The sequence below is a fragment of the Botrytis porri genome (assembly GCF_014898465.1).
Source record: "Botrytis porri strain MUCL 3234 chromosome Unknown BPOR_008, whole genome shotgun sequence".
NCBI lineage: Eukaryota > Fungi > Ascomycota > Leotiomycetes > Helotiales > Sclerotiniaceae > Botrytis > Botrytis porri.
The window spans coordinates 875,461-900,854 of NW_024066082.1; the positions used below are offsets into that span (position 1 = coordinate 875,461).

General features: G+C 43.0%; 9 protein-coding genes across 9 annotated transcripts; 4 read left to right on the forward strand and 5 right to left on the reverse strand.

Moving 5' to 3' along the window:
* Positions 1–102: 102 nt before the first annotated feature.
* Positions 103–1,344, reverse strand: EAF01_006383 (uncharacterized protein; the record flags this gene model as incomplete). Its single annotated transcript, XM_038914637.1, has 4 exons — positions 103–519; positions 588–738; positions 815–903; positions 1,083–1,344. 4 exons carry the CDS (start codon positions 1,342–1,344, stop codon positions 338–340), a joined length of 684 nt encoding a protein of 227 aa, XP_038769592.1. The 3' UTR covers positions 103–337.
* A 776-nt stretch (positions 1,345–2,120) lies between these two features.
* Positions 2,121–3,746, reverse strand: EAF01_006384 (uncharacterized protein; the record flags this gene model as incomplete). The annotated part of the gene is made up of 3 exons (XM_038914638.1): positions 2,121–3,164; positions 3,220–3,441; positions 3,561–3,746. The coding sequence occupies 3 exons, from the start codon at positions 3,744–3,746 to the stop codon at positions 2,121–2,123; spliced, it is 1,452 nt and encodes a 483-aa protein (XP_038769593.1).
* Positions 3,747–5,181: 1,435 nt separating this feature from the next.
* On the forward strand, positions 5,182–6,543 carry EAF01_006385 (uncharacterized protein; the record flags this gene model as incomplete). The annotated part of the gene is made up of 1 exon (XM_038914639.1): positions 5,182–6,543. One exon carries the CDS (start codon positions 5,182–5,184, stop codon positions 6,541–6,543), a length of 1,362 nt encoding a protein of 453 aa, XP_038769594.1.
* A 479-nt stretch (positions 6,544–7,022) lies between these two features.
* Positions 7,023–7,385, reverse strand: EAF01_006386 (uncharacterized protein; the record flags this gene model as incomplete). The annotated part of the gene is made up of 1 exon (XM_038914640.1): positions 7,023–7,385. One exon carries the CDS (start codon positions 7,383–7,385, stop codon positions 7,023–7,025), a length of 363 nt encoding a protein of 120 aa, XP_038769595.1.
* A 2,402-nt stretch (positions 7,386–9,787) lies between these two features.
* On the reverse strand, positions 9,788–10,451 carry EAF01_006387 (uncharacterized protein; the record flags this gene model as incomplete). The annotated part of the gene is made up of 2 exons (XM_038914641.1): positions 9,788–9,901; positions 10,050–10,451. 2 exons carry the CDS (start codon positions 10,449–10,451, stop codon positions 9,788–9,790), a joined length of 516 nt encoding a protein of 171 aa, XP_038769596.1.
* Positions 10,452–11,886: 1,435 nt separating this feature from the next.
* On the forward strand, positions 11,887–14,136 carry EAF01_006388 (uncharacterized protein). The gene is made up of 5 exons (XM_038914642.1): positions 11,887–12,118; positions 12,180–12,427; positions 12,483–13,093; positions 13,151–13,327; positions 13,409–14,136. The coding sequence occupies exons 1-5, from the start codon at positions 11,976–11,978 to the stop codon at positions 13,886–13,888; spliced, it is 1,659 nt and encodes a 552-aa protein (XP_038769597.1). The 5' UTR covers positions 11,887–11,975; the 3' UTR covers positions 13,889–14,136.
* Positions 14,137–14,794: 658 nt separating this feature from the next.
* Positions 14,795–16,882, forward strand: EAF01_006389 (uncharacterized protein; the record flags this gene model as incomplete). Its single annotated transcript, XM_038914643.1, has 3 exons — positions 14,795–14,808; positions 14,861–15,027; positions 15,096–16,882. 3 exons carry the CDS (start codon positions 14,795–14,797, stop codon positions 16,880–16,882), a joined length of 1,968 nt encoding a protein of 655 aa, XP_038769598.1.
* A 759-nt stretch (positions 16,883–17,641) lies between these two features.
* Positions 17,642–20,056, forward strand: EAF01_006390 (uncharacterized protein; the record flags this gene model as incomplete). The annotated part of the gene is made up of 3 exons (XM_038914644.1): positions 17,642–17,655; positions 17,726–17,883; positions 17,958–20,056. 3 exons carry the CDS (start codon positions 17,642–17,644, stop codon positions 20,054–20,056), a joined length of 2,271 nt encoding a protein of 756 aa, XP_038769599.1.
* A 1,698-nt stretch (positions 20,057–21,754) lies between these two features.
* Positions 21,755–25,291, reverse strand: EAF01_006391 (uncharacterized protein; the record flags this gene model as incomplete). Its single annotated transcript, XM_038914645.1, has 1 exon — positions 21,755–25,291. One exon carries the CDS (start codon positions 25,289–25,291, stop codon positions 21,755–21,757), a length of 3,537 nt encoding a protein of 1,178 aa, XP_038769600.1.
* Positions 25,292–25,394: the final 103 nt, after the last annotated feature.

Consider the following 25,394-nt stretch of genomic DNA (forward strand, 5'->3'; position numbering starts at 1 on the left):
TTTCCCAGTTGTGAATTTTTGACCTTCTCGATCATGCCAGAAGCCTACTCATTGAGCAAATCACTCAGAGACTTTTATGCCACATGCAAAGCAACCATAATCATAGTGGTGGAATCCAAAATTTGAAACTTTTCGAAGCGATATCATTTATCCGATCTTTTGTACAAAGGCCATTCCACCACCCCTTCTACAGAGCCATAACGCTTCCAGATCAAGGTCTATCATTCTCTCTCGTTCAAACTAAAAACGTTGTTTCATCTATCTTCGACTCTTCCGTCCATCCACACTCCTCCAATTTTATACAACTACAAAATCGCTCTCCACTCGATCCTCTAATTTAACCAATGACCAAAGAAGATTCTTCAGCGAAATCATATTCTGGGACCTCCAAGTTCAATGGAGCAGGTCCCTTTCTTATACGGCCGGAAATATCGTAGTGGGAACCGTGACATGGGCAGAACCATCCTCCGAAATCGCCAGCTTCACCAATTGGGACACATCCAAGATGTGTGCAGACACCTATTTGATTCTTCATTAATATATTGCATCGCCTTGACCGTATAGATTGTGAAAAATATAATACATACCAACCATAACCAACCATTCTGGCTTCTTGACACGGTCGGCGTCGGATTGTGGATCTCTCAAAGTCTCGACTTTAACGTTCTCTGCTTCCTTGATCTCATCGGCGGTTCTGTGTCTGATGAAGACGGGCTTTCCACGCCACTTGATAATGACCTATTTTGTGTATTCATGTCAGGAATTTGTTTTTTGATCATGTCGGAAAGGGTGGGTGTATCGATATTGAACGTACGTTCTTGCCCTCAGGAATAGCATTCAAATCAACCTCAACCTTGGCCATGGCCAAAACATCTGCGGATGCGGACATGTTGACGAGGAAATCTGTTGAAAGTATGTCGTCAGTCAATGGGTCCAGTGAGTGCAGTTCTTTCAATTGCAGTGCGTAACATATTCTCCAGCTCTCTCGTCGGTCGTAACATCCATGCCAATATTCAACGATCCTTCATTGCGCAGACCTGAAATCTCATCCCATATCCAAAGAGAGGGAAAAAAAGACAAACCTTGAACAGTAGCCTTTGCCCCCGCGGCTGTCAAAGCACCCATAGCTCCCACCATAAAGTATTGATAAACCAAATTACTTCCACCACTCTTCTTACTTCTGTATTTGCTGAAATCTGGAATGTTGCTGAATCTATCCGTGGTGGAAGCGGAGGCATCGGGACGAACTGGAGTGGTAGAGAGGGCGCGGAAGGCAGGAGTTGCGGCAGAGAATGTGCGAGGGGCACTGCGCAGGAGTGCGCGGGATGTGAATAGTGATGCCATCGTCGGCGTCTGTTGTGTGGTGTGCTGAGATGGGGAGGAGAGGTAGAGTGATGCTGGTGTGGGATACAATTGAGTGTTAGGGTGGATTCGGAGTGGAATTGAAATTTGAGGTGGTTCGGTAAGGATTACGATGGGCTTTGTTTTGATTGGTTGGTGGATTTGGAGCTCGATTTTCGTGTGGGACGAGAGGCTACAAGTCGTAGACAACCAAAATTCTTATAAATTAAAGATCTATCAGAATTTGATTTTAAATATGCCGTCAGATATGTTTTGAAGTAAGTATCTCGACTATATTCTCACATAATCGAGATCATATGCGGTTGATTAAAAAACGAATATACTGTGACTATTCTCATCAATGCAATTCGCTCACACCACGTACACCGAGGACAACAAAAAGAAGTTAAATGCCAGATCAAAATTCAAGATTTTTCTTCATTAGTTTCAAAAGTGCTAAAACTCCAATGGAAAGTTATTCCAAAGAGTCCTCTCGACATAATCTGGATTGATTCGTACATTCAAAATATGAGTATGATTTTTTGGTGGTGGCACGACAAAACGGACCTGCGTACCACTTTCCTTATATACTGTTCAACATGAATCCAAATGGATGTTATTCAACAAATTCAGGCATTTCAGGAGCTCTGTTTTTCAATCATCTATCATCACCTCGAAGGATTCAATATTATTGGTAAATTTCGCCAACTTTATGTTGTTAATCCAATAAAAATTACTTAGATACTTCCTTCACTACCATTGACAATCAACACAAACCCCTAGATATTGAACCCATCAGCAAGAAGCATAATTCCATTTGGATCATACTTTGTCTGAATTGCTCTCAACCGTGCTGCATTTGTTGGTCCATAAATTTGGGCGCCGCCATAAGTGCTCAAAGCGTAGTTCGGATACGCATATTGATCTTCGGAATAAATACCCTCCTGTTTAGCCACCTCAGTGAGATGGTCGATGCTCTGTTGCATGATCCCTCTCCAAAATTCGTCTTCGATCGCCAACGTCCAAGCAAAATAGAGATTCAATGGCAGTGGAGAATTGGCGTGGGGAAACGCAGAATCGGTGGCGTATTTGCCGTAGTCGGTAAAAGGCTCAATGTCGTACGAGATGAACGTTCCACTATGAAGGATAGCGAGAGCTCCATAAAAGCTAGATTCATTATGGACTGCTTGCATAAAGCCGACTGTGAGACTAGTAGTCATCATGGTATGAAAGGCTCCCCTATATCCAGCTTGGAGATTGGACGGAGTGACTTTAGAAAACGATGCGAAAGTTTGAGGTTCGACATTGGATATTAATGGAACGGCGCCAACATTGTTGAAAGGATCAAACGCTGCAGGTCGAGTTGGACCATCGTAGAATGAAATAAGGATGGCATTCGGGACCAAACCACCATTGATGGTGAGAATCACCTGGGCTTTAGCATCTGTATTCTCTTGTTGAAATGTATTCGTGGCGTTGATAAGACCAGGAATTGCATCAACCCCATATATTTGAATACCGCCGTATACCATGTGCCTCTGTGGAACCGTTTTGAGAACGATGCTCGTGACAATTCCGAATCGATTTAAACCACCTTTAAGGGCGAAGAAGAGATCAGGATTCGACTCATCAACTTTGGTTGTGGTGCCATTAGGAAGAACAAGATTGTAGGAGATAACTGTGTCGCAAGTCAGACCGTATTGGTCTGTCAACCAGGAATAACCCCCTCCAAGAGTGAAGCCACCGACACCAGGACCAACGACACGTCCCCCGACAACATTAACACCAGTTCCGTCGAGGGTGGAGTAAACATCGGTCCAACGCTATTTATATGTTAATATTTATCAGCACAAGCAGGGCCTTGGTAGAGCAACCTACATTTCCGGTACCTAACTCCACTGTGCTTTGGTCCTCGGCAAGTGTAACCTGAGTCAATCTCGCTAGAGAAATGAAGACTCCAGGAGTACTAGTGAATCCAGGATTTGACGCATGTCCACCAGATTTGACTCCCCAGGGAATTCTCCGAGATCCTACAATCTTAATGACGGTAGAAACATCTGTATCGCTAGCAACTTCAACAACGCACATTGGTATCTGTGACTATAAGAAAAATATCATCAGCATTCGCAATCCTTCGGCCCCTTCTTTTTCTTGCTCCTTCATTGAGGAGAAGACAAAAGAAAACTTCCTTTGTAAGGATAAGTGGGTCAAAAACATACACTGGATGACATATAATGCTCATTATCTTCCTTAAAGTTAGGCCCCAAACTCAAGGGGAAGTAGACCTCGCCGGTAATGTTTCCGCGTATTTGCTGACAAACATCACTACCTGATAACGTCTGTCTGTCCGAGAGAACAGCAGCAGAAGCTATTGTGAATAGCAGATGAATGATTATAGACAACATAATGAAGAATTGATAATCAATTGACCAAGAAATTACCCTCCTTCCATTGTGAGTGAGAAATGCAATTTATGTGTACAAAGTATAATTGCATTCAATCCACAACCAGCGCTTGCTTGGAAAGCCATGCCAATAACTTTGGCCAGCTACAGTGATGATCATCATTCAAAAGGCCAGCTGAGTTGAACCGTGCAGGGTGACATTACAAAAAGATACCTAACACATTGACATGATCACTGTCATCCCATCCCGCTCATCCCTTACGAAGTTTTCAGTGTAGAATGGGATTTTTTCATCAAGGCTTGTAAGATATTGTCTCGGCGGAAATGAAATCAAGGTTAATACGGCTCCAAGTTAAATATAGTATAGCTTCCTTGAAGCTATTGGTCGAATGCCAAAACCCCACAGTCAGCTAGTATTGATCATACTTTAAGGTTGTGTTTCGGATTGAAGGATACCAAAAAGGGATACGGATATAGGGACATTTTCAATTGATGATGAGAGAGGCGTCTTTCCAAGCCTCTCAAAGGGATCCCTTTAACGTGGTGGGAGCAACACAGTTACCCCAGGAAACCCCACGAACTGGCTAACGACAGCTTGATGTTCCATTCGGACTTGGGCAATGGAGTAGAATTATCTCGTGGCTTTTTGCATTTGTAAGTTGAAGTGTTGAGGCGGTGTCATTTGATCGTGTTCAAAATGAGTTTGGACAATGGGAGCGAGCCGCCTATAAGCTTTTCTTGGCCTCATGGAAATGAGCCAGAAAGCACGATCTAATTATATTCCATGTGGCATCGACGTTGATCGTCTAGTTTTCTCAAGACTAAAAGCTAGCTCGGTCGTTTCGCTTCAGCATAGTGTGACAATCAAATGACTGACGTTAAGGCTTAACTTGCTTTAGGGTTAATTCCACGTGACTGATTTCCCACTACAGGTTATATAACCTTACCTGTTTAAGTGAGGATTTACCTCCCCTTGCCGCATCACAGTCCTCTCGCAAAACTTTAATCAGCAATGAGTTTGCAGACTTCTAACAATTCGTTGTCCCAGATTTTCCAAATCTCTTAATATAATGATCAATATCTCCGAAAAGTTAAGGGTCTTCGACCTGATCGAAGTGCGATCTGCTCACAGTAAACAACTCGGTTTAAAGTATAAGATCAACGTGGCCGTCCATCTGCAAGCTGCAAATTCTACACAAGACTCACATCTCGTGTTACCCTTAATCATGTTCAGAGGCTGGATACTGAGAAAACATGTTCACGTGTCTGAATATATATCAGCGATGGCAGAGCTTGAATATGAAGTTTTCATATAAATCTGCCGGTATGTACCTTTGTATTCTATTTGCCATGCTTTCTCATCTTTTCAATTGTCGCTACAATTCTGTTCGTTTTTTATTCTTTTGAATTTGGTTATTTTTGTACAGTTCGTAAAGATGAGGTTCATTTTCGCGGCTATTTGGTACATTTTCCTTTGGGTAACTACCACAGTTGCAGTCCCGACTAGTGATCAAATTTCGCAGCGTTTACTCCCAATACCTCCCACAGATGATCCCTTCTATGTCCCACCAACAGGACTCGAGAACTCTCCACCGGGCACGATATTACGCAGCAGATCAATAGACGATCTTTCAATTGGAGGTGTTATGCCATTCCAAGTTGAAGCCGCATACCAACTTCTGTATAGAACGACTGATAGCTTAGGGGATGCATCAGCAGCGGTCACAACAATTGTTGTGCCAAAAAATGCCAATTCATCGAGGTTACTATCCTACCAAATGGCGACAGATGCTGCCTGGCCAAATTGTGCACCATCTTATATATTACAGTTGGGGTCAAGCCTTAAAAATGGGGGCTCTGGTGCGGCCGAGACCTTGCTCGTCATTGCTGCTCTCAATCAAGGCTGGATAGTCAATCTTCCTGATTACGAGGGTCTTCAATCAGCCTTCACATCCGGTATACAAGCTGGTCAAGCGACTCTTGATTCTGTTCGTGCGGCTCTGTCATCCGGGGATTTGACTAGCATTTCATCTCAAGCCGAGTATCAAATGTGGGGTTACTCAGGCGGATCTCTGGCTTCTGAATGGGCTGCGGAACTTCAACCTTTCTATGCACCAGAGCTTAACTTCAAGGGAACTGCTTTGGGTGGCCTTGTACCGAATATCACATCTGTGATGCTCTCCTCTAACAAAGGTCTCTTCACCGGTTTGATCCCCGCTGGAGTCATCGGACTTACCAATGGCTACCCAGAACTGAAAGAATATCTCCTCAAAAACCTTGTCCCATCAACAGCTTCTAAGTTTTACAAAGCATCAACTCAATGTTTAGGTAGCAATATCGCAAGTTTCCTTGGTCAAGATATAGGTTTATATCTTGATAACGGACTATCAACCCTGTTCACCAGTATTGCAAAGGATGTCCTGGCCATTACCGGACAAATGGGTATATATGGGACCCCGAAGATGCCGATATTTCTCTACAAAGCGATCGGCGATGAGGTTTCGAAAGTGGAGGATACAGATGTAGTTGTCAGCAAGCTTTGTTCTCAAGGAGCTAGTATCAAATATGCTCGTGATATGTTTGGGGGGCATGCTAGCGAGGCAATCACTGGCGCTGGTGATGCGTTCACGTTTCTAATCGATAGGTTCAATGGCGTTCCTATCGCATCTGGATGCACGATAAATAATGTCTGGACCATCACTTTCAATCCTAGGGCTATTACAGCCCTGGGACCTACGATTGCCGCTGCACTCTTAGCATTGCTCCAAGTCCCTGTTAGCCCTTCGGATATGTTTTGAGATTTATTAGAGATGGCCTGAATATTATCGGTCCTAGGGTTTTGGATCGGTGTGATGTATGTATGTTTTGTAGAAGGGGCGCAATGGTGTTTTGATCATAACACACTCATCATGACAAGGGATGATTACATTCTTAGGAGATCAGAGTAAAGTTGGCTAGATGATTGTTTGAATTTTTTTTAAATTTCAAGTTTGTAATAGAGTGCCATATTCCATGCCTCTTCCAATACGCCCGCCCTATCGATATATTGTACGCCGAGTAAATGCAAAAATGACTTTGGGTATCAAAATATCATCCGCTGTCCCAATCCTCTATCCCGTAAATCCCCATCTCGCTGTACTCCCGATGCCCAAATAATAAAATACCTTCCCATCTCATAAGCTTCGTTGCGTAATTCCTTCTCCATCGCTTGATCTCCACGAATTCATCCATAAGATTCGATAACCAGCCTCGAAAAAGTGATGAGATAACCACGATCTCATCGACCCCTCAAACTATGCCTCTTATGCTTCTTCCCTTTCTTCTCCGCCAACATGGTAACATCTTCATAATAAGGATATCCAATCCTAATCGGAGGTCTTGTTTCCGGCTCTTGTATGGTCTGTTCTCGTATTTTATGTGAATCATTCAATGAGAGTGAATGACGCCCCAGGAACTTTCGCGGCGATGAAGGAGATCGAGTGGATTGTGAGCGTGATACTGATGGAGATGAGGTGGGTGACGTAGATGATGAATGGTTTGAATGTTCAGAGTTTGTTCTGGAGGTTCGTTTATATGGACATCGAGAATTGGAATCTTGTCTCGACTCATGGTCGTGATGATGTGAATGTGTATTTCCCATTGCGGCAAAGATGAATCAACTCTTGAGATAAAAAGTTGTAGTAGGTATCTTTCGAATATTTATGTGACAAGCATATGTGATTAAGCTTTGGGGAAACAAAGCTTTCAGATGGGAACACCCTGATACATATATTAAATAAACAGAATTGACTCACCGTACCAACTTCCAAGACGGGACAAGGAATGCAATCCGTCGGCGTAATTCCACTTGATTGATTGTAGCCTAAGTATCTAAAGGGTCAAGACTCGAGACTCAATAGAAACTTACCACGAGAACCAAGTTAAAAATGTAGCCAATCTCTCGATCGGGGTTCATGTCAATTATTTTACGTGCGTGATTACGGATCGGCATAAGGCTGAGTCCGAGTCCCGTTGTCCGTGATACGTAGATTCGATTTTATTAACAGGCATGTTCGTATATACCGTATTCGGTTGGATAATTCGAAAAAGCCTAGCAAGGATGCTGGTTTTTAGGACTAATTAGCTCGCCTTGGAATGGGGTAGAAATTACCGTAAAATGTTCCAAAATAGAAGTGTTTAATAAAATTTCAAGGTGTTTGCTGGATAATCTGATGTACAAACGAATCAAACAACTCTCCGTCTATACCACAACCCTAACCCACAAGAAGCTTAAATTGTCAATCCTTACTAGGCTTTTTCGAGTTTTCCCAAATGAATAGAGAGTACTTTGAGGGGTTTCGGATGCTCATTGGTTGGCGGAGAGAAACTAGAGACGCTAGAAGAGTCAACATCCAGATCCATCGAATAAACAACTTGGTTTTTATACGAGCAGTTATACGGAGAATCTAAGGACGTTTCGTCCTCCGCCCCCAAAGACTGTAACGTCAGATTGGACGCCGAGCTTGGACTGGTCGTTACGTTTTGGTGGTTTGATGATTTGATCTGGGGATCGTGGCTCAGATATTGGGGAACTTGTCATGCCACGATGTAATGCCACGGGATTTCCATGCGCCCAGAATCATCTGATATGCAAGCACATGTAGGACTTTTTTTTGTCTCTGTCGTGTCCTTTTGGTGTTGGTAATTCTGAATTGGCCGGCTTTACATTCGGACGAATATAAATGCCGTCTGAATTTCGGATGATACTAAGAATGGGAAGTTCCGTTCTCATATGCGTAAGAACGAGAAGTGTTCGGGAATGTCATCTGATTATGTAAGTGGAAAAGTACGATCACCAGGTGGATTTCATTGAAATGATCGAAACTCGAATGGAAAATTTCAAGTGCGTTGATACTCGTAAATATAATGGAGTCTCGTAATTGCGGCCGCTAGTTTATTTTTGTCGGGTACGAACTTACGAAGACTGAGTTATATAAGCGCGGGATAGGGAGGACACACGCCGGAAATCCGGGCATGAGACAATTGCTATGTGGTCTTTCAAGTGTATAAACATTATTCTGTAAACCAAGTGCCGTGTATCGTCTTGTAAGGTGGAGACCCTCTTCGTATTCAATTTATGCTGCCCAGACAGACTATGTTTTATCTCAAATTCTACCGAAGAAGAATATATTCACTAGCGGTTGTGAGAAACGAAAGGGTTCAGATGAATCATATTTCCCCTTCCTGAGTAATCGATTTCTACAAAGATTGCATCGTATCATATACGCGGATTAATCTTGGTTAGAAGCTAAGATACTCACGGTCACGAATGAATCTTTGTATCATGATTTATTATGTGGTAGGCTTTGCGCCCGCTATGGCCGTCTGTACATCTAGAATCAGATTCGAACGTTGGTGCATATGCATCATCCCTGGTTGGATGGACAGTACTTCGCCTCGACCAATGAGTTGGATAGATTGACAGGAGTTTCCTACCCTGCATGAACAAGCGGTGGTATTCACTGCCTCTCGCTAATTCTCGAACAGCCTTCTGTTTTGAATTGTTTAGCTTATTTCGAGATATTGTGATTAAGATAGATATTTCTGATCAGACACCAGACACTGTGGCCTATCACGTTCGTACTGCGCCGAAAGTCCTTGATTTATGAAAATGTCTCAGATTTCTCGTTCACTTCTCATAGGAGAGATCCGGTTCAATTCAATTGATATGATCAGGGGGTTCTTCTTGAGCATTATCCAAAAACCCACTAGGATCTCATGTCACATGTGATTCTCCCACGCCCTTTCTCTCAGCAAGTATCTCGACCAAAAGTATCATCATCTTCACTGAACATATTAAACGTCTACGCGATATAGGCCAATGTCCCAATTGAAACAACACTGCTTTCAATTGTTTCGTCTCTTGTTCAAGCTGTACGCATTCGCTCTCTCGTATGTCTCATCTGCATAGCAAAAGCAGGAAAAATAAACTTCTCAAAGAACAAGTGGTTGTGAAACCTTCTTGACGGCGAAGTGATCAAGTAAGAAAAGCCGAATGCTCTTTCACGCGTATTCTTTCCTTATGGGAGGAGTAACAGCTGGGAAACACAATTCGATACAAGACCACCAATGAATGGGCTCCAACATCCCATCGTTTGATCTATCGTGGAAGCGAATCTAATATCGCACATCACGATTTTGAGTGGTAATTTGAAAGTTAGAAATCGCTGAAAGCTGCGCATTAAAATCTTGCCACAAGCTTTCCCTCTTTGTCAAGATACCTTCAATGTATCTTGAGGCGAGAATTGTGCTTGAGAAAACTTACAAGAGCTATACCATCGATATTATAACGAATAGGACGGATCGTCTCAAGATAATAGCATATTATTGCGAGATGGATCTTTGAGTCAAGACTTTGAGACAGTACCACCTGCAGGTAAGAACAGACAAGCGACAGAGATAGGAAAGAATAGTTGTTCTGTAACTCCATATTGTTATTCTCGGTAGATGTTTGAGTTTCTCTGATTTGGGCAAGCCGCGAGCGAATCTTCTTCTCAAGGGCCTGCGTGGTCTTGACTATAAGTTTATGGACAAGCCTATCGGCTGTGGCAGTGGCACAAACTTTCCAACAGGCCGCTGTCTTGAGTTTATTCGCATTCAGCAGAAGCGTAAGAAGAAAATCAAGAGCGTTTTGTAAGTACCCATTTTTCGTTATGTTTTCCTTCATTTTGGCACATAATGCCTTCCAGCTGAGAACTTCTCGCTTGAAATGAGGAGAATCACCAACCAATATTATGACAGCTCACGACAGCAGGATTCTGTTTTATCAAAGACCACCTAGTGGAATCAATATATACAATGGGGCCAAAAATCATCTCGACTAGAATTGGCATTCTGAATGCAACGTGCCACAACAGGCCCAATAGCAATACGGACCCTCGCTTCCCGTGGTATTTCAATGGCAGTACCATTTCGACCATAAACTTTCTGGTCATCATATCTGCAATCATCAAATTCGTAGTCGCTGCAGTCATCAAAGTAACCTAAGTAAAGTTGTGAAAGGGTGCACTAGATTTGAAAAGCACCAAATGAATGGTACACACTCTAGAAGTGAAATTCCAGCCCCATGAAACTTTCTGGGAAGGTACACTGGATGATTTCATAAAGAAGTTTGTTGGACACTACGGTGAAAGAATGGTAGCTTGGACAGAGCACTTGTGAGACTCGAGTGATCGATATAATCCAACTTGGATTGACCATGAATACACACTGTGTGCTCAAAAGGCTCTTGCTATCACTTCTAGAATCAGAAACCAATGCTTGTGGACACGAATGCTCGAACGTGTTATGGTACTTTTTTTGGTTTGGTTGGGGAATGGTTCTGGTCTTCTGAGTAAAGATCTGATTTGATTCTATGATCAAATCCGAATATACTCATTCGGCCTCGATTCGACTTGTTAAATGAATAGAAGACGCAGGAGGGGGGGAGCCAATCGATTCTAAGATATCGTTTAAAGCCTGTCTCGCGCAATCCGAACACCAAAACAGACTTTGAAAAATGCTATCGGGTTTTGAACTTTCAAAGGATTGCTTCAAATATGTGTATTGAAATACGTTATCAAAAAGCATTTCAATTGATTGTCAGTTCTAAACTAGGATATTCAAAATGGTGTGTCGATACCGAGGGTTTGGGACTGATCTCGGGGAAAGATTTAATTGGCCAATCCAAACACATCTTTTGCATTTAGCCATACTTTACCCAACCGACCCTGTAAGTTTTATCCCTAACAAGATTACGCCCGCAATCAATTCTTCGATTGTTTGCCTTTTCTGGGGCATTTCTTCAGACGTTCTAGTTTCTTTTGGTGCTATTCTATTTGGTGTCCTACATCTCGCTTTGAATTCAAGGGCAGCGTTTGAAACCCGTTGAGATCGAATGAGATCGGCGAAACTACCGTAGGTTACACACTAAATCCCCAGGAACTGTATCGGTTAGCAACCGAAGTCACTTCTTAGACCATCAAAAGCCTCCTAGCGACGGAGTACAGCAACTGTTTTGCGTTATCAATGTCCTATTGGGCATTTATGGTCCCGCAAATACTAGGATACAGCTCTATGTATGCAGGCAAGTGCCAACGAAGGTCATGTTGAACATAGTGTTGGTTGCAACCGACATATATATATATGAACTGCATCCCTCCCAGAATCCGATAAAGTCAACTGTCAACAATCTTCGAGGAAGTTATCGAAAATGGGGATTCTTTTGACCTCAGTATTGCTGATTTTAGCCTTCACAATATGGTATCTATCTGCTCTGCCAAGTAATTATCGTGCTGCGAAAAATTCCGGCTTGCCTATTAAATTTGGCTTATGGGGTGCGGCAAATCCATTATGGTTAGTGATTACTCCCCTACTGTCATTCTCATCTCATCTTCTCAAACACAATCATTCATAGGCTTATCATTTGTGCAACTGTCGGTTACTCGAATCTATCAAAGGTTTTGCCTCAATTCATCTTCGATAGGGTTAAGATAACAATCCCCGCATGGGAACATTATTGCAAGCATTTTGTTCATGAAAAATGGGGTACTTCGTTTATTCTTGTTACACCTGGGAAAAACACAATCTTTGTCGGAGACGCTGAAGTAGCTGAGGAGGCTTTAACGAGAAGAAAAGATTTTGCAAAAAATCAAATTGCCCTCCGTGAGTGTTTCCTCTTGTCTCTGTCGAGCGAATACAAAAGCTGACTTGGGTGTAGGGGTTATGGATGTTTGGGGGCCCAATATAAGTGCTTCGGAAGGAGAAAATTGGCAAAGACATCGAAGAATTGTAGCGCCTGCTTTGAATGAGCGAATCATGAAAGAAGTCTGGGATGAATCTCTAACGCAAACTCGAGATATGGTTTCTACATTGTCAAAGCTATCCATAAACGATGAATCAAGCTCGACTAATGTCACATTCGAAGGCCTGAGGACCATCACTATCAATGTGATTACGTTCGTTTGCTTCGGTACTCGTCAATCTTGGGGGGAAGCCGTGAATGCGAAAACCCCCCCCGAAGGATTCGAAACTACTTTCATATCGTGTTTGTTGACTATAGTACACAATCTATTTGCTACGGTATTCATACCAACGAAATACTTAACTCTAAAGTACATGCCGACTGCCGTCCAGAAAATGGGTATTGCCAAAGCCGAGTTTCCCCTTCACCTAAACCACAGTATAGCCGAAGAAAGACGTTCTCCCAGTTCTCGAAATTCCCTCCTCACTTCCTTGGTGAAAATTGCCGACCAGGGTACGGATTTTTCACGCTCAAAAACGTCAACGTATCTATCAAATGAAGACGTTACTGGAAATTTATTTGCCATGGTAAGTTCAGAATGAGTTCATTTGAAAATCGCCCGGAATAGTTCTAATTAAATACAGACCGTCGGAGGATTTGATACTACGGCAAATACCCTCTCGTATGCTATCATGTGTCTAGCACTCTATCCAGGATTGCAAAATTGGATCATCGCCGAGATTGACGAAGTCGAAAAGTTGCATCCCGACTCCGAGTATTCTACCACCTTTCCTCTTCTTACTCGCTCTCTAGCACTAATGGTATGTATCAATCTCCCAGCCTCATCTTAAAGCCAACCACTTGAGATACTTGGAATTGACTTGATACCCACCTGAAATTAGTACGAAACGCTCCGTCTATATACATTAGTCCCTACCATAGCCCGCCGAACACCCCAAGCCCAAACCATCAAAAACATCAACTTTCCCCCCGAAACAGAAGTCCTACTCAACACCACCGTAATCCACACTTTACCCTCAATATGGGGTGCAGATTCATTAGAGTACCGGCCCTCGCGGTGGATCAAAACATCTTCCACTTCAAATAAAGAAACTTTTCGAGAGCCTCCCAAAGGCACATTTCTTGCTTGGTCCCATGGACCTCGCTATTGCCCCGGGATGAAAATGTCACAAGTAGAATTTGTCGGCGTGCTGTATGAAATATTCCGAAAGTGGAATGTGGAGATTGTGAGGAGGGAAGGAGAGACAGAGGAGGAGGCGAGGAGGAGGTTGATGGAAATCTTGAAGGATAGTTCGCCGAAATTGACGTTGCAGGTTAATAGGCCGCAGGATGTGGTTTTCAGATATGTGAGGAGAAAGTAGGTATCACGAATTATATGAATTTATTGCAGCCTTAGCTTGCGCAGAGCTTGATTATTCAGAATCAGAATTTATTACGAAGCATCATGTTGGTTTTTAGTTGTTGATCTTTAAACCACTAGAGCCAATTAGTATCTCTCGGAGGCGGCTCTTGCTCTGTCGTTTCGAGTCTATATGTTTTATTGCTCAGCCGAAAGAAGAATTATATATTTGCTTAAAAGTATGATTTCTGAGACTAATCAATGCCAAATTAGAAGCATTAATCTTTTTGGAATGTCTTGTTGAGACTCAGATTACACGCCAACTGGGTATGTGCATGAATGAGAAGCAACACTAGGCGAGTAGCCTTTGGAAGCAGTAAATACACCACCAAAACATGCACTGGAGGAAGTTGTCATACTGCACAAGCTATTTAACTTAGGGTACAATTCATTGGTGGTGTAATGAGAAGGTCAACTTGTCAAGGCAACGATATATTATTGCAAGCAGTTACAATATCTGGCCAAAAGGCTCGTCCAACTTCTGGTCTTATCAAGAGCAGATGATGTAGCAGCTTTGATATGCATCAGGGAAGTATCTGTTTTTGTAGTGGTTGTAAGTTCCCTAGCATGATATGGAGTAAGTCATTTTTCATTTTCTTACGAGATCAATCAACGTAAAGAATATTATAGAGCCATTCGATAATATTTTGACGCTTCTGAATGCATTGCACTTGCACAAGCGAAATACACGTGATGACTTGGTTGAGACGCGATTGCGATAAGGTTAAGGTTAAGTTAACGATAAGTTTCCACAGATAGTTACGCGACGCGACGCTACGCGATCCCAATGCTTCCTTGACATGAATTAGACGTATCTGACCTGATACTGAACTAGTATACCTAGCTCCACCGCTGTAAATTTAATACAATGGGCATACCAGCGTAAGCCGAGTTTTGTCATAGCTCACTATTCTAACTAATATTCGTTCTTCAGACTCTGGCAGCTTTTCGACGGGGCTGATATCGGAGAGAAGATCTCAACTGCTGCGTTTGCTGCTCAGCATTTCGAGAGGGAAAGAAGGCCCCTTCGAATTGCTGTGGATGTTTCTATCTGGAAATTTAAGTGTTATCCAGTTAAAAAGGAAGTGGAAATTCGTAAAGGTACATCTTCCTTCACACCATGCCGAATCAAACATTGGTGTTCTCCGCTAACATTCAGTTGTCCCCAGAGAAACCACAATCGCATCTAAACGAGAGGAACATTTTCTACAAGATTTTGAAACTACTTAAATTGAATATTCAATTGATTTTTGTCGCTGACGGTAGTAATCGACCGAGAGAGAAATATGGTGCGCAATCGCCACGGAACAAATATCTTTCACATGACGACGAACTCCTCAAAAATACAGTGACTCTCCTAGGCGTAAAATGGCATGAAGCACCCGGTGAAGCGGAGGCCGAATGCGCAGCTTTACAAAGCCGTGGGGTGGTTGATGCTGTTTGGACAGACGATGCGGATGCTTTCATGTTCGGGTGCACATGTCTAATACGTTTCTGTTATGTTAAGCCCAAAGAAAGGAAAACTGGGAAAAATCAAGATCGGGTCAACAATCTAGAGGAGAAAAAGCGTCACATTGACCTCGATAACATCATGGTTTATCGAGCCGATAAAATACAAGTAGAATTTCCAGGTTTGACTCGAGAAGGCCTCGTGTTATTCGCTGTTTTGCAAGGGGGTGATTACAGTAAAAACGGTAAAAGTCTCGCAAACTGTGGTAAGGAACTGGCTTTAAAAATAGCGAATCCGCTGGAAGGTTTTGGTAAAGAACTTTGCGACGCATCTGATGCGGATTTTCCAGCTTGGAGGAACCGACTTCGTGGATATCTCCCCAGAATCGACAGCCGAGTCCACGTGCCTGATAAATTTCCTGATCCTCACATTGTTGGGCTTTACAACAAGCCTTTAGTCTCGTCCGAAAGAATCTTGAGCGACATTGGAAAGTTTTGGGACCCCTCTTTCGACGAAATGGAATTACAAAGATTCATACTTGCGATATTCAATTTTGGGGTAGCTGAATACACCAAACATATCATACCTATCCTTCTCATCCGTTCTCTTGCGTCCACACAGCCAGGGCAAGAAGCGATTAACAACTGCTACAAGCTTAATATCACTACCAAGAAGAAATCGGCCCTACAGAAGAATGTAGAGGTACTACTATCTGCGGTCACATCCATGGACGTACAAGCTTTGAGACATGAGCTTAAGAATCAAGGTCGAAGCAAAAAGATAGCACCAGTCACTGAGATGGCCGAGTGTGAGGGTTTATTGACGTGTATTCTTGAACACGGTACAAAACAAGCCCTTCCACCATTTCCAGCAACTTCCGAGCGTGATCGAAGCATGGTATCTCCTGAGACAATTTTCAGAGGTAAGAAACGTGCTGGGTCGCCAATAGCTCTGACCAAGACTTTCTCTTCCGCTCACGAAGATCCACCCTCAAAGAGAGCAAAAACTACACCAGATCATTTATCGAGACCTATTCCAGTTGCCAAAGCTTCTATAGAATCCACACCCACACAATCTAAAGTCTCAAATCAAGCTCGAAATATTTTTTCCTATACCAAAGAGAACCCGTCGCCCAAGCCACCAGAATGGGATAGGAGCCCAAAACTCCCTAAGCTGGGAGTTACAAAGAAGTCTCCGAAAACGATCATCGACCTCACACTCGATGATTCTTCGGACGAAGAGAACCAAACTCCCACTACCCATGCTCGCAATCACACCATTACCCCAATCTCATCCCAAAAATCACAACAGGATACCATCCGTAAAGCTCGACTTGAGCATTACGGTTCTGATGTTTCTAAGCCAGCATATATACCAGCAGTCCAAACGTCTATTCACAGCGCAACGCCAAATGCACGCAAAGTCTTCAAAGTCTTACCACTCGCTAAAAAACCTCTTCCTCCTGGTATTAAGGACGACGATCTTGATGGATTCTTTTCTGGTTAGTTCATTTGACGACTTTACGACTTTACGACTTGATGATCATATATAAGTCATTTTTTCATGTGACGCAAATTGCTTGAGCGGATAGTACTAGAAGGTGTTTTGGTTTTTCTTATACTCCTTTGATTTGACATTCATGTGCTGCACATAGCTTGTTCGATACTTGCAAAGATTTAATGGTCATATCTACCGCGAAGAGTGCCTTCGCATATAATATTATATAGAAGAAATATTCTAAGCGGAGTAATCGTATATCCTTGGTAATGAATTGCACTCCCGTGTATCCAGACACTTGACTCGTTCGATTTGAAAAGAAAAGCAATGCCAACAAATCAACCCTCCTCGGGATTTTTGCAAGTGACAAGTTTAGCTCTACTGTATTTGTGTTTTGAACTTTTGATCATAGAACCAACCAATTGGAATTGGAATTTAATTCGTCAGTTGTCTCATAACTATTGAAATGGCTTGATATATTATGTGATAGAAATATTGTTTACACATCAGAGGGATACGGATTTCGAATAAAGGAATTAGACTTTCCTTTTTCTTTTTCCTACCTCAATTATTCAAACCAATCTTCCAACATCATAAAAATCAAACCTACTAACTCGTGAAAACCAACTCAAGTTTTGATACTGTGATGTTGATTGAAACTTGATCTCTTCACAGACGAACGACCTCAAAACCCACCCACATACCTCATTAAGCTAGCTCGCCACCCCACCATCTCCCTGTGCACATCTCCTTCACTCAAACCCCAAAATGGGTATTCCTGGGTAAGTTTTTCGTTTGCTCCCACCCGTCACAATACACGTAAATATCACTAATACATCATGTATTAACCAGACTCTGGGATTTCATCTCCGACTGCAAAGAAATTGTCAAACTTGCCGAATACGCAACGCAGCATTTCGAGCAATATAAAAGACCATTGCGAATCGCCGTTGATGAGGCAACTTGGAGACATAAATTATACATCAGTAATAAAGCGAAACTTTGTAAAGGTATATATTTTTACGATTTAAACTTGGATTCTGTGTTTGTAGATGATTTGGAATCTGATGCTGAATCATCTCAGAATATTCTAATCTCCATCTCAACGAGCGAAATCTTGTATCTGTTGTTCTACGGCTCTTGAAGTTAAACATTCAGCTCGTTTTCGTAGCAGATGGTCCGGATAAACCTGGCGAGAAATATGGTGCTAAAGGAGGGGGAGTGTGGAAATATAAAAGCGAAGTTTTGCAAGATTGTTTGAGGCTTTTGGGAGTGAAGTGGCATGAGGCGCCTGGAGAGGCGGAAGCAGAATGTGCAGTGTTGCAGAGGAGAGGTGTGGTGGATTGTGTTTGGACGGAGGATGGCGATGCGTTGATGTTTGGGTGTGGATTCTTGATGAGGTTTTGTTATAGTGATGAGGAAGAGGGAAATTGGGAGAAGAAGGAAAGGGGGAAGGGTGGGGGTGGGTGGACGGCGAAGAGGAGTGGGATGAAAGATTTGGATAAGATAGTGCTTTATAAAGCGAGTGTTGTTGAAAGTAAACACCCAGGGTTTGATAGGGAGGGTTGGTTACTTTTTGTATTGTTGAGGGGAGGGGATTATGGGAAGGGATTGCATGGTTGTGGGGTGTGGAAGGCAAGTAAGGTTGTTGAATTGGGGTTTGCAAAGGAACTTTTTGAGGTGATGAAAACATCAGAGGATCTCGATACTTGGAGAACTAAATTACGGAAACATTTTGTGGACTCGAATACAGGAGTCAGCGTGCCTTGGAATTTTCCGGATGAAAGAATTTTAGGTCTCTATAAGTCACCTACTGTTTCCTCTGTCGAAAGACTGAGAAAATTGGAGAATGTATGGAGTGGAAGAATTGATGAGAGGAAACTACAACCTTTCTTGTTGGAGAAATTTGATTGGGGAATCAATAAATATCTCGACTACATCGTCCCAATCATTCTCACACAATCTCTCGCTTCCTTCGACCGGAATGGAGAATCGAACATTGACGAGTACAATCTCATATATATGGAATCTGGACTAACTTGCAACGTGTGGTTCTCATTGTTCGCGGTTACATCTCTCGGAAAGGAATGGGTGGATAGGTGTGTTGAGGATCTGAACAAAAAGCGCCCGAAGAGATGGAAACGCTATGAAATACCATGGGGAAATGGACCGATGGGGGAGGGTAAGGGATTATTGACATGTGTTGTCAAGCATGCGATGGAACCAGAGATTTCTCTAGTACCTGATGCTGAGCCTGAACTTGAACATTCGGTTTCCAAAAACAGGAGACGATCTTTTTCACCACATAGAATGGTTCTTGAAGATAGGACACGAATGAAGAAACCTCGAGTTTCAATTTCACCTCCATTAACACCAACACCTCAGGATCGATTTACGGTTACGAAAGAAGAGATATCAATTGATATTTCTTTGTATGAGGATTCAGACGATGATTTGTTTGGATCTACAGAGGAAATCTCAAAACCCCCGAGGCAATCCACAGTTTTTGACGGTCAGGAAAGGCAGCGGGGCTATTACACAAGTACCGAGATGAAATTGGATTCTTCCAAATCTCTCAAGTCAACTGGAAGCCATGCCTATAGGGTCATATCACCATCACCAACTAATCACAAACCTCAATCAACTCAAGATTCTCAGATGAATCTTCTCTCCAACTTCAAACACAGCGCTATACCTCTTCCCCTCTCAACTCAATCCACCCCTATAAATGAAGAATACACAAACACATTCCACATCGCCATGGACGAGCCTCTAGACTCAGACTCAGAATTTGAATTTGAATTTCCAAACCCTCTTCCCTTCAACTGCCAACCCACCAATCTCGAAAACGATTCCACAACCGACTTCACAAACGACACCTTCACCATCGCCATGGACGAACCCCTCGATCTGGATCTCGATCTCGAGTCCGAACCCGAGTCTCTGCACATCACATCCCATATTCCTTCAAACCCAGCTTCACAGCTGAACAACACATCTTCAAGTTCAAACCTCTTGGGTACCAATACCGATCTCAACACCAACACCAATAACTGGATATCACCACCAAATCCCAACATTCTTCTCTATCCCGCCCATCCTACAGGTCCTTATCAAGAACTCGATATTTCGTCTTTTTTCTCATCTGGGCTATCGCAATCCCAATCACAATCACAGTCATAATTTCAATCTCAATCTCAATTTCAATCCTAATATCTTTCTCCACCTCTTCGTCAAGATCTCCTGCCCTCGTAAGCTCCATCTCACCACACATCCTCACCATCACCTTCTCAACCTATCCTCCCATCCAAGCCTAACCCTATCCCAAATACATCAAAACCCCATTCTCAATCCAATCTCCAACTCAACTCTCAATATCAATCTAAATTCCAATCTCACCCTCAACCTCACCACACATCTCACTACACATCATCTCAAACTCTATTTCAATCCAACCCCCCATCCAACCCTCAATCACACTCACAACCTCAACCCCAATCGCCATCTCTTTCTCCACCTAACACTCAACCTAATACTCAACCACAAAACCCAACCCCAATCACCATCTCAACCTCCACCTCACCCCCACATCTCAACACAACATTCAAACCTACACCAAACACATAAAACTCCTATTCTCAACCCAATTCTCAATCCCACTCCCACTCCCACTCACACTCCACAATCACACCCACAAATAGAGACCGACATCGACCCCAATCCCAATCCCAATCCCAATCCCAATCCCAACATCGAAACAGAGACAGAAACAGAAACAGAAACAACCCCCAATTTTTCCAGCTTCTTCTCCTCCATTTCTTCGCTAGAACGATCTATCCATTCTTGATTTGTTTTCGTTTGTTAGGTCAATTGGATGGTGTGATGGGTTTGTTTGTAGGGGGGCGTTGGGATATTAATAAGTATTAATGTAATCTTACTTCATCAAAGAGGAATATCTATAATCACAGGAAGCTATAATAAAATGAAATATACGAGAGTAATGTAGTAGTAAAAATACATTATATCATATATGAGGATCATATGCATCCATCACTTTGTCAAGATCAAACTCTAGTTCTCCCTTTTGGTTTCACTAGATATCGTATCAGATCACATATGATAATCACAAGACATCAACAACCCACTGAAACAAACAACAAAATTAAATGTTAACTATCTTTCTGATTTTATTATTACATGTATATCCGATATGTATCTGTAATATATCCATCATCATCATCGACAAGCCAAGCCAAAGCTAAGCCAGCTAGGTAAGTAAATTCCCGGTTTCATCCAAGGAAAACCCACTTTCATAACTACTTGCTCGCTTTCCTTCCGTCACCCACCTTCTGATTTCATATGTAGAGTTGAGATTTATCTTTTGATGCATGCATATCCGTGTCCTATACACCGTGCATCCATATATTTCATTCCAGTCCCTCACCTCCAAAACGCCATGCTACCAGTAGCTACAAAACACACACTAAATTCCACCCCATATCCTCCAAAACGCCATTATCCACTTCTCGACATCGAAGAGTTCTTGAAAACAAAAACTCGACAATCTCAAAAGAATTCGGATGTTTTAGTATCTAATAAAACAAACATAGGAAAAGAAGAATCTAAGTCTGACCAGCCAGCTGAAATAGAATGCAAGTGTACAAGCAAGCAAGCTCAACTGCTGCCGAACAAGACCTTGATACCCATAATCCACAATCATCATTTGGATGTGCCATTGCACGGGTATCATAACATACTTGAACAAAAAAAAAGTGGTATTGTGCAGTGCGAAATAAAGACAGCCGAGAAACTCGAATCAAAGAGCTCGAATCAAAGAGCGGACCAAAGGGTCGAAACCAAGTGAATGCGATCAAGTGATATTCAAGAAGTTTCAGCATGACCACCACCAAGCAATTCCAGAATCTTGTTGGAAACAGCGCCTGGGTATCCTCTGCTAAGCATTTCCTGAACAACATCCTTAGCGCTTTCTCTATCCTCAACGGCAAGATAAGCTCTAGTCATTGCTTCATATGTACTTGGCTCTCGCTTTTCTCTTCCGACAGTTGCGAATATCGATTTACTCTTTTCAATGTTGCGCTCATTGGCCCAACCATGAATAAGAGTATTGGCAATATATGGAGTCATTGCGACACCTCTAGCAGACATATCGGCGAGGACGGATTCGGTATCAGCGACGTTGTGATTGGCAACCATGGATTCAAACAAGGCTTGGTAGAGACATGCTTGAGGTCGGATAGAGGAGTCAGTCATGACGGAATCGAAAACCTTTCGAGCACCTTCCATATCATGCATAACGCAACCCTTAGCGTGAATCAATGAAGAGTAGTGAACAGCTTCTGGCTTCTCGCCATTGCTACGAATGGTATCGAGAATAGCTTCAGCGGCTGACATATCAACAGGTTCGAGAGTAGCATGAGTATCGACAAGTAACTTGTAAGTGTGATTAGTTGGCTGAATACCCTTGGACTTCATTCGTTCGTAGTATGCGAGAACCTTTGACTTATCACGCTTGGTAGTGAGGAAAAATTGCATCAAGCTATTGTATGGAGCAGGTCTAGCCTTGTAGTTTGGCATGGCTTCCATCTCTTCGAACAGTTCCTCGGCGAACTTTTCGTCGCTAACACGGCAAAGAGCATTGACAATTGTACCATAAGTAACACTGGTTGGGCGAATACCAAGAGCGCGCATCTCAGCAAAGTAGAAGAGACAGTCATCAATACGACGAGCCTTTCCGAGTTTACCAATGAGAGCATTATACAAGAAGGATGAGGGTTCGACACCTTCAGTCTTGGCGCGGTGGAAGATCTTCACGGCTTCTGAAGCTTCGTCGAAAGTCTTGGTTGATTCCTTCAGAGTTGTAATGTAAAGACCGAAAGTGTTAGCTGTTGGTGCAGCACCCATATCGAGAAGTTCTTGGTGGTATTGGGCAGCAAGGTTGCGATTTCCAAGAGTCAAACAAGCACCAACCATAGCGTCGAGGATTGAAACCCAACCATATCGAACGATAGGATATCGAACAAGTAAAGGTACGTCAGATCGTGCCATACCAAGGATATCATTGACCAAGGGCATTCGTTCCTCGCGAGCAGCAGCAGAAATTAGCTTAGCATAAGTGATGTATCTTGGATGACGACCAGCACGACGCATATTTCTGAATCTTCCCATGGCATCATTAAGCTTAGATGCTTTACCACGACCAGCACCTCTCTCAAGTTCATCGGCGATAAGAGCTGAGCCTTTGAAATCGGTGGAAGCGGCATATGGATCAAAAGTATCCTCGAATGTAGGTGGTGCAACATATACAGCAGGTTGGAAGTTTTGTTGGTATAGAGCTTCTGCCACGGCCGCGTCACGGGGATCGACAATGCCATGTGACTTCATGAATCGGGCGATGAACTCAACACCCTCGTCAATCTCATCAGCAAGGTGAGAATTTACATCGATGGCAGATTCTCTAATTCTTGAAAACATTTGTTCAGATTGTGCGAGTCCCTCGAGAACCTGTCCAGAGCCAATCATAGCAACAGCGAACATCGCAGTTGGTTCAATAAAGGCGGATGATACAGGCATTTCGGCGGCAGTGAGAATATTCCAGTATCTTTGAGCGGTAGCGACGTCACCACTGCGAACACTCAAAGCCAACAATGCCATTGTTGGCTTGGCGATAATCGGATCGGGATTGACGTGAGAGAAAGCAGCGACAGCAACAGATCTCTCTCCTTTGTCGGCAGCATGCATTGAGATTGTGCTCATTACCATAGACTTGGTGGTAGGTTGAAGACCTTCAGCCCAGCTAAGAGCATCAGTCAACATATTGCGTTCGAGAAGACCCTGGACAAAACCTTCACCAATAAGTACATCTCTGAAGGCCTCAACATCTTCTCCGTAGCCTTCAACAATCTTGTTGTAAAACCTCATGGCACCTTCCATTTTATCGGAAGTGACGTAAGCTCTAACAACAGAGGCGTAGATTTGTGCGTCTTGACGATCGGGCAGTTCAAGTTTGCCACTATCATCTGCGACGGCCAACTCTTTGTACTCATTGTAACATTCGACAGCACTACTCAAATCACCTGATTTGGCAAATCCTTTAATCATGTGTGGGAAAGTAGCAGCCAATGGTACAACCTTGTTAGTCTCCATATGTTCATACAATCGTACCATATCTGGGACACGACCAGCATCAGCACACGCAGAAATGAGCTGATGATAAGTCTCTGCTGGGAATGAACGATCCGTGTGGTACGAGATTGATGCATCAAACAACCTAACGGCAAGATCTAACCTGTCATCTTCGGCAAGAATAGCAAACTCCATTTCATTAGAAGCAAACATAAACTTGCCAGGTTCTTCCATTCCACCAAATCTAATACGTTTCTCTTCCAACGTCTGCTTCAATGAAGTTACAGTTCTGGATCGAGAAGCAATCAATTTGATAAGTGTGTTGTATGTCGCCGTATCTGGCAAAACCTTTCGTCTAAGCATATCAGAATAAACATCAAGTGCCTTTGGAACGACTTGAATCTGATCAGCGGGTAGATGAATCGCGGCACCAAGAAGAGCATTGTATGCAGTTGCCGTTGGTTTGATACCGCCGACAAGCATAGCCTCAAATACTGCGGGAATTTCAGCATGCCTGCCACCTTCCGCAAGTTTGGTGAGATGTTCAGCATAGCTCAATGATTGAAGGTCGGAAGCTGAGGTAGCTGATGTAGCAGAGCTCACCGGTGATCGCGAACGTTCCGATTTCTCGAAGTTAGTCTCGACTGTGAGAGCAGGAGACTGAACTAGCGCAATAGGAGGTGTCGGTACACGTGCTGCAACAACACTCAATTCCGCCTCAAATGCCGCTTGATTCTCTCTCGATTGAATTTCCTTTTCGATCGCCGCATCAATCTTTGCCAAGGCAGCTTCTTCCTCGGCCTCAAAATGAACTTGCTTGATGTCATCTACCGCACTAGTACTATAAGACCTCTCGACCTGCTTCGGGGTATCCTTTGACGCATCACTAGCAACAACATTGCTCTTTCCCTCTCCGTCCACCTGAATAGAAGCTGGTTTCCATTCGATGCATTTTGGGAATTGGGCTTTCTTCTCTTCCTTTGCTAATTCATTTGCCTTCCAGGCATCCGATAATATTTCTAAACCTTCTGGTCTATCCTGCACGACGGTCGTACCAGTCGAATTGGAGCTTGTGTGAAAAGCATTTTGAAAGGTATAGGTTGGTAGATGGCCAAGCTTGCTAGTTCGACGGTGTAATCCTCGACTAGATCGGTTCTGGTTTGCTAAAGCTTGAGGGTGAGTTGCGGCAACGACAGATTGAGCGTAACCGTGAGTGACTGATTTTGCAAAACCTTGACGTGCAAGATTCGAATATAGACTGTTGTAGATGGGCATTTAGGGATGGTTTGACCTCTCAGGATTGGTTGAGAGGAGACTATGAGAAGGTTATGTCAGCTTCCTACTACTTTAGTATTGGAACTTTCTTCGCACCAACGCG

Bases quoted from the DNA above. Each gene is read 5' to 3' on its own strand.
- EAF01_006388 (XM_038914642.1), top strand. From the start codon at position 11,976: ATGGGGATTCTTTTGACCTCAGTATTGCTGATTTTAGCCTTCACAATA. The intron at 13,094-13,150 runs GTAAGTTCAGAA...AATTAAATACAG, and splicing joins CTGGAAATTTATTTGCCATG to ACCGTCGGAGGATTTGATAC. The intron at 13,328-13,408 runs GTATGTATCAAT...ACCTGAAATTAG, and splicing joins CTCGCTCTCTAGCACTAATG to TACGAAACGCTCCGTCTATA.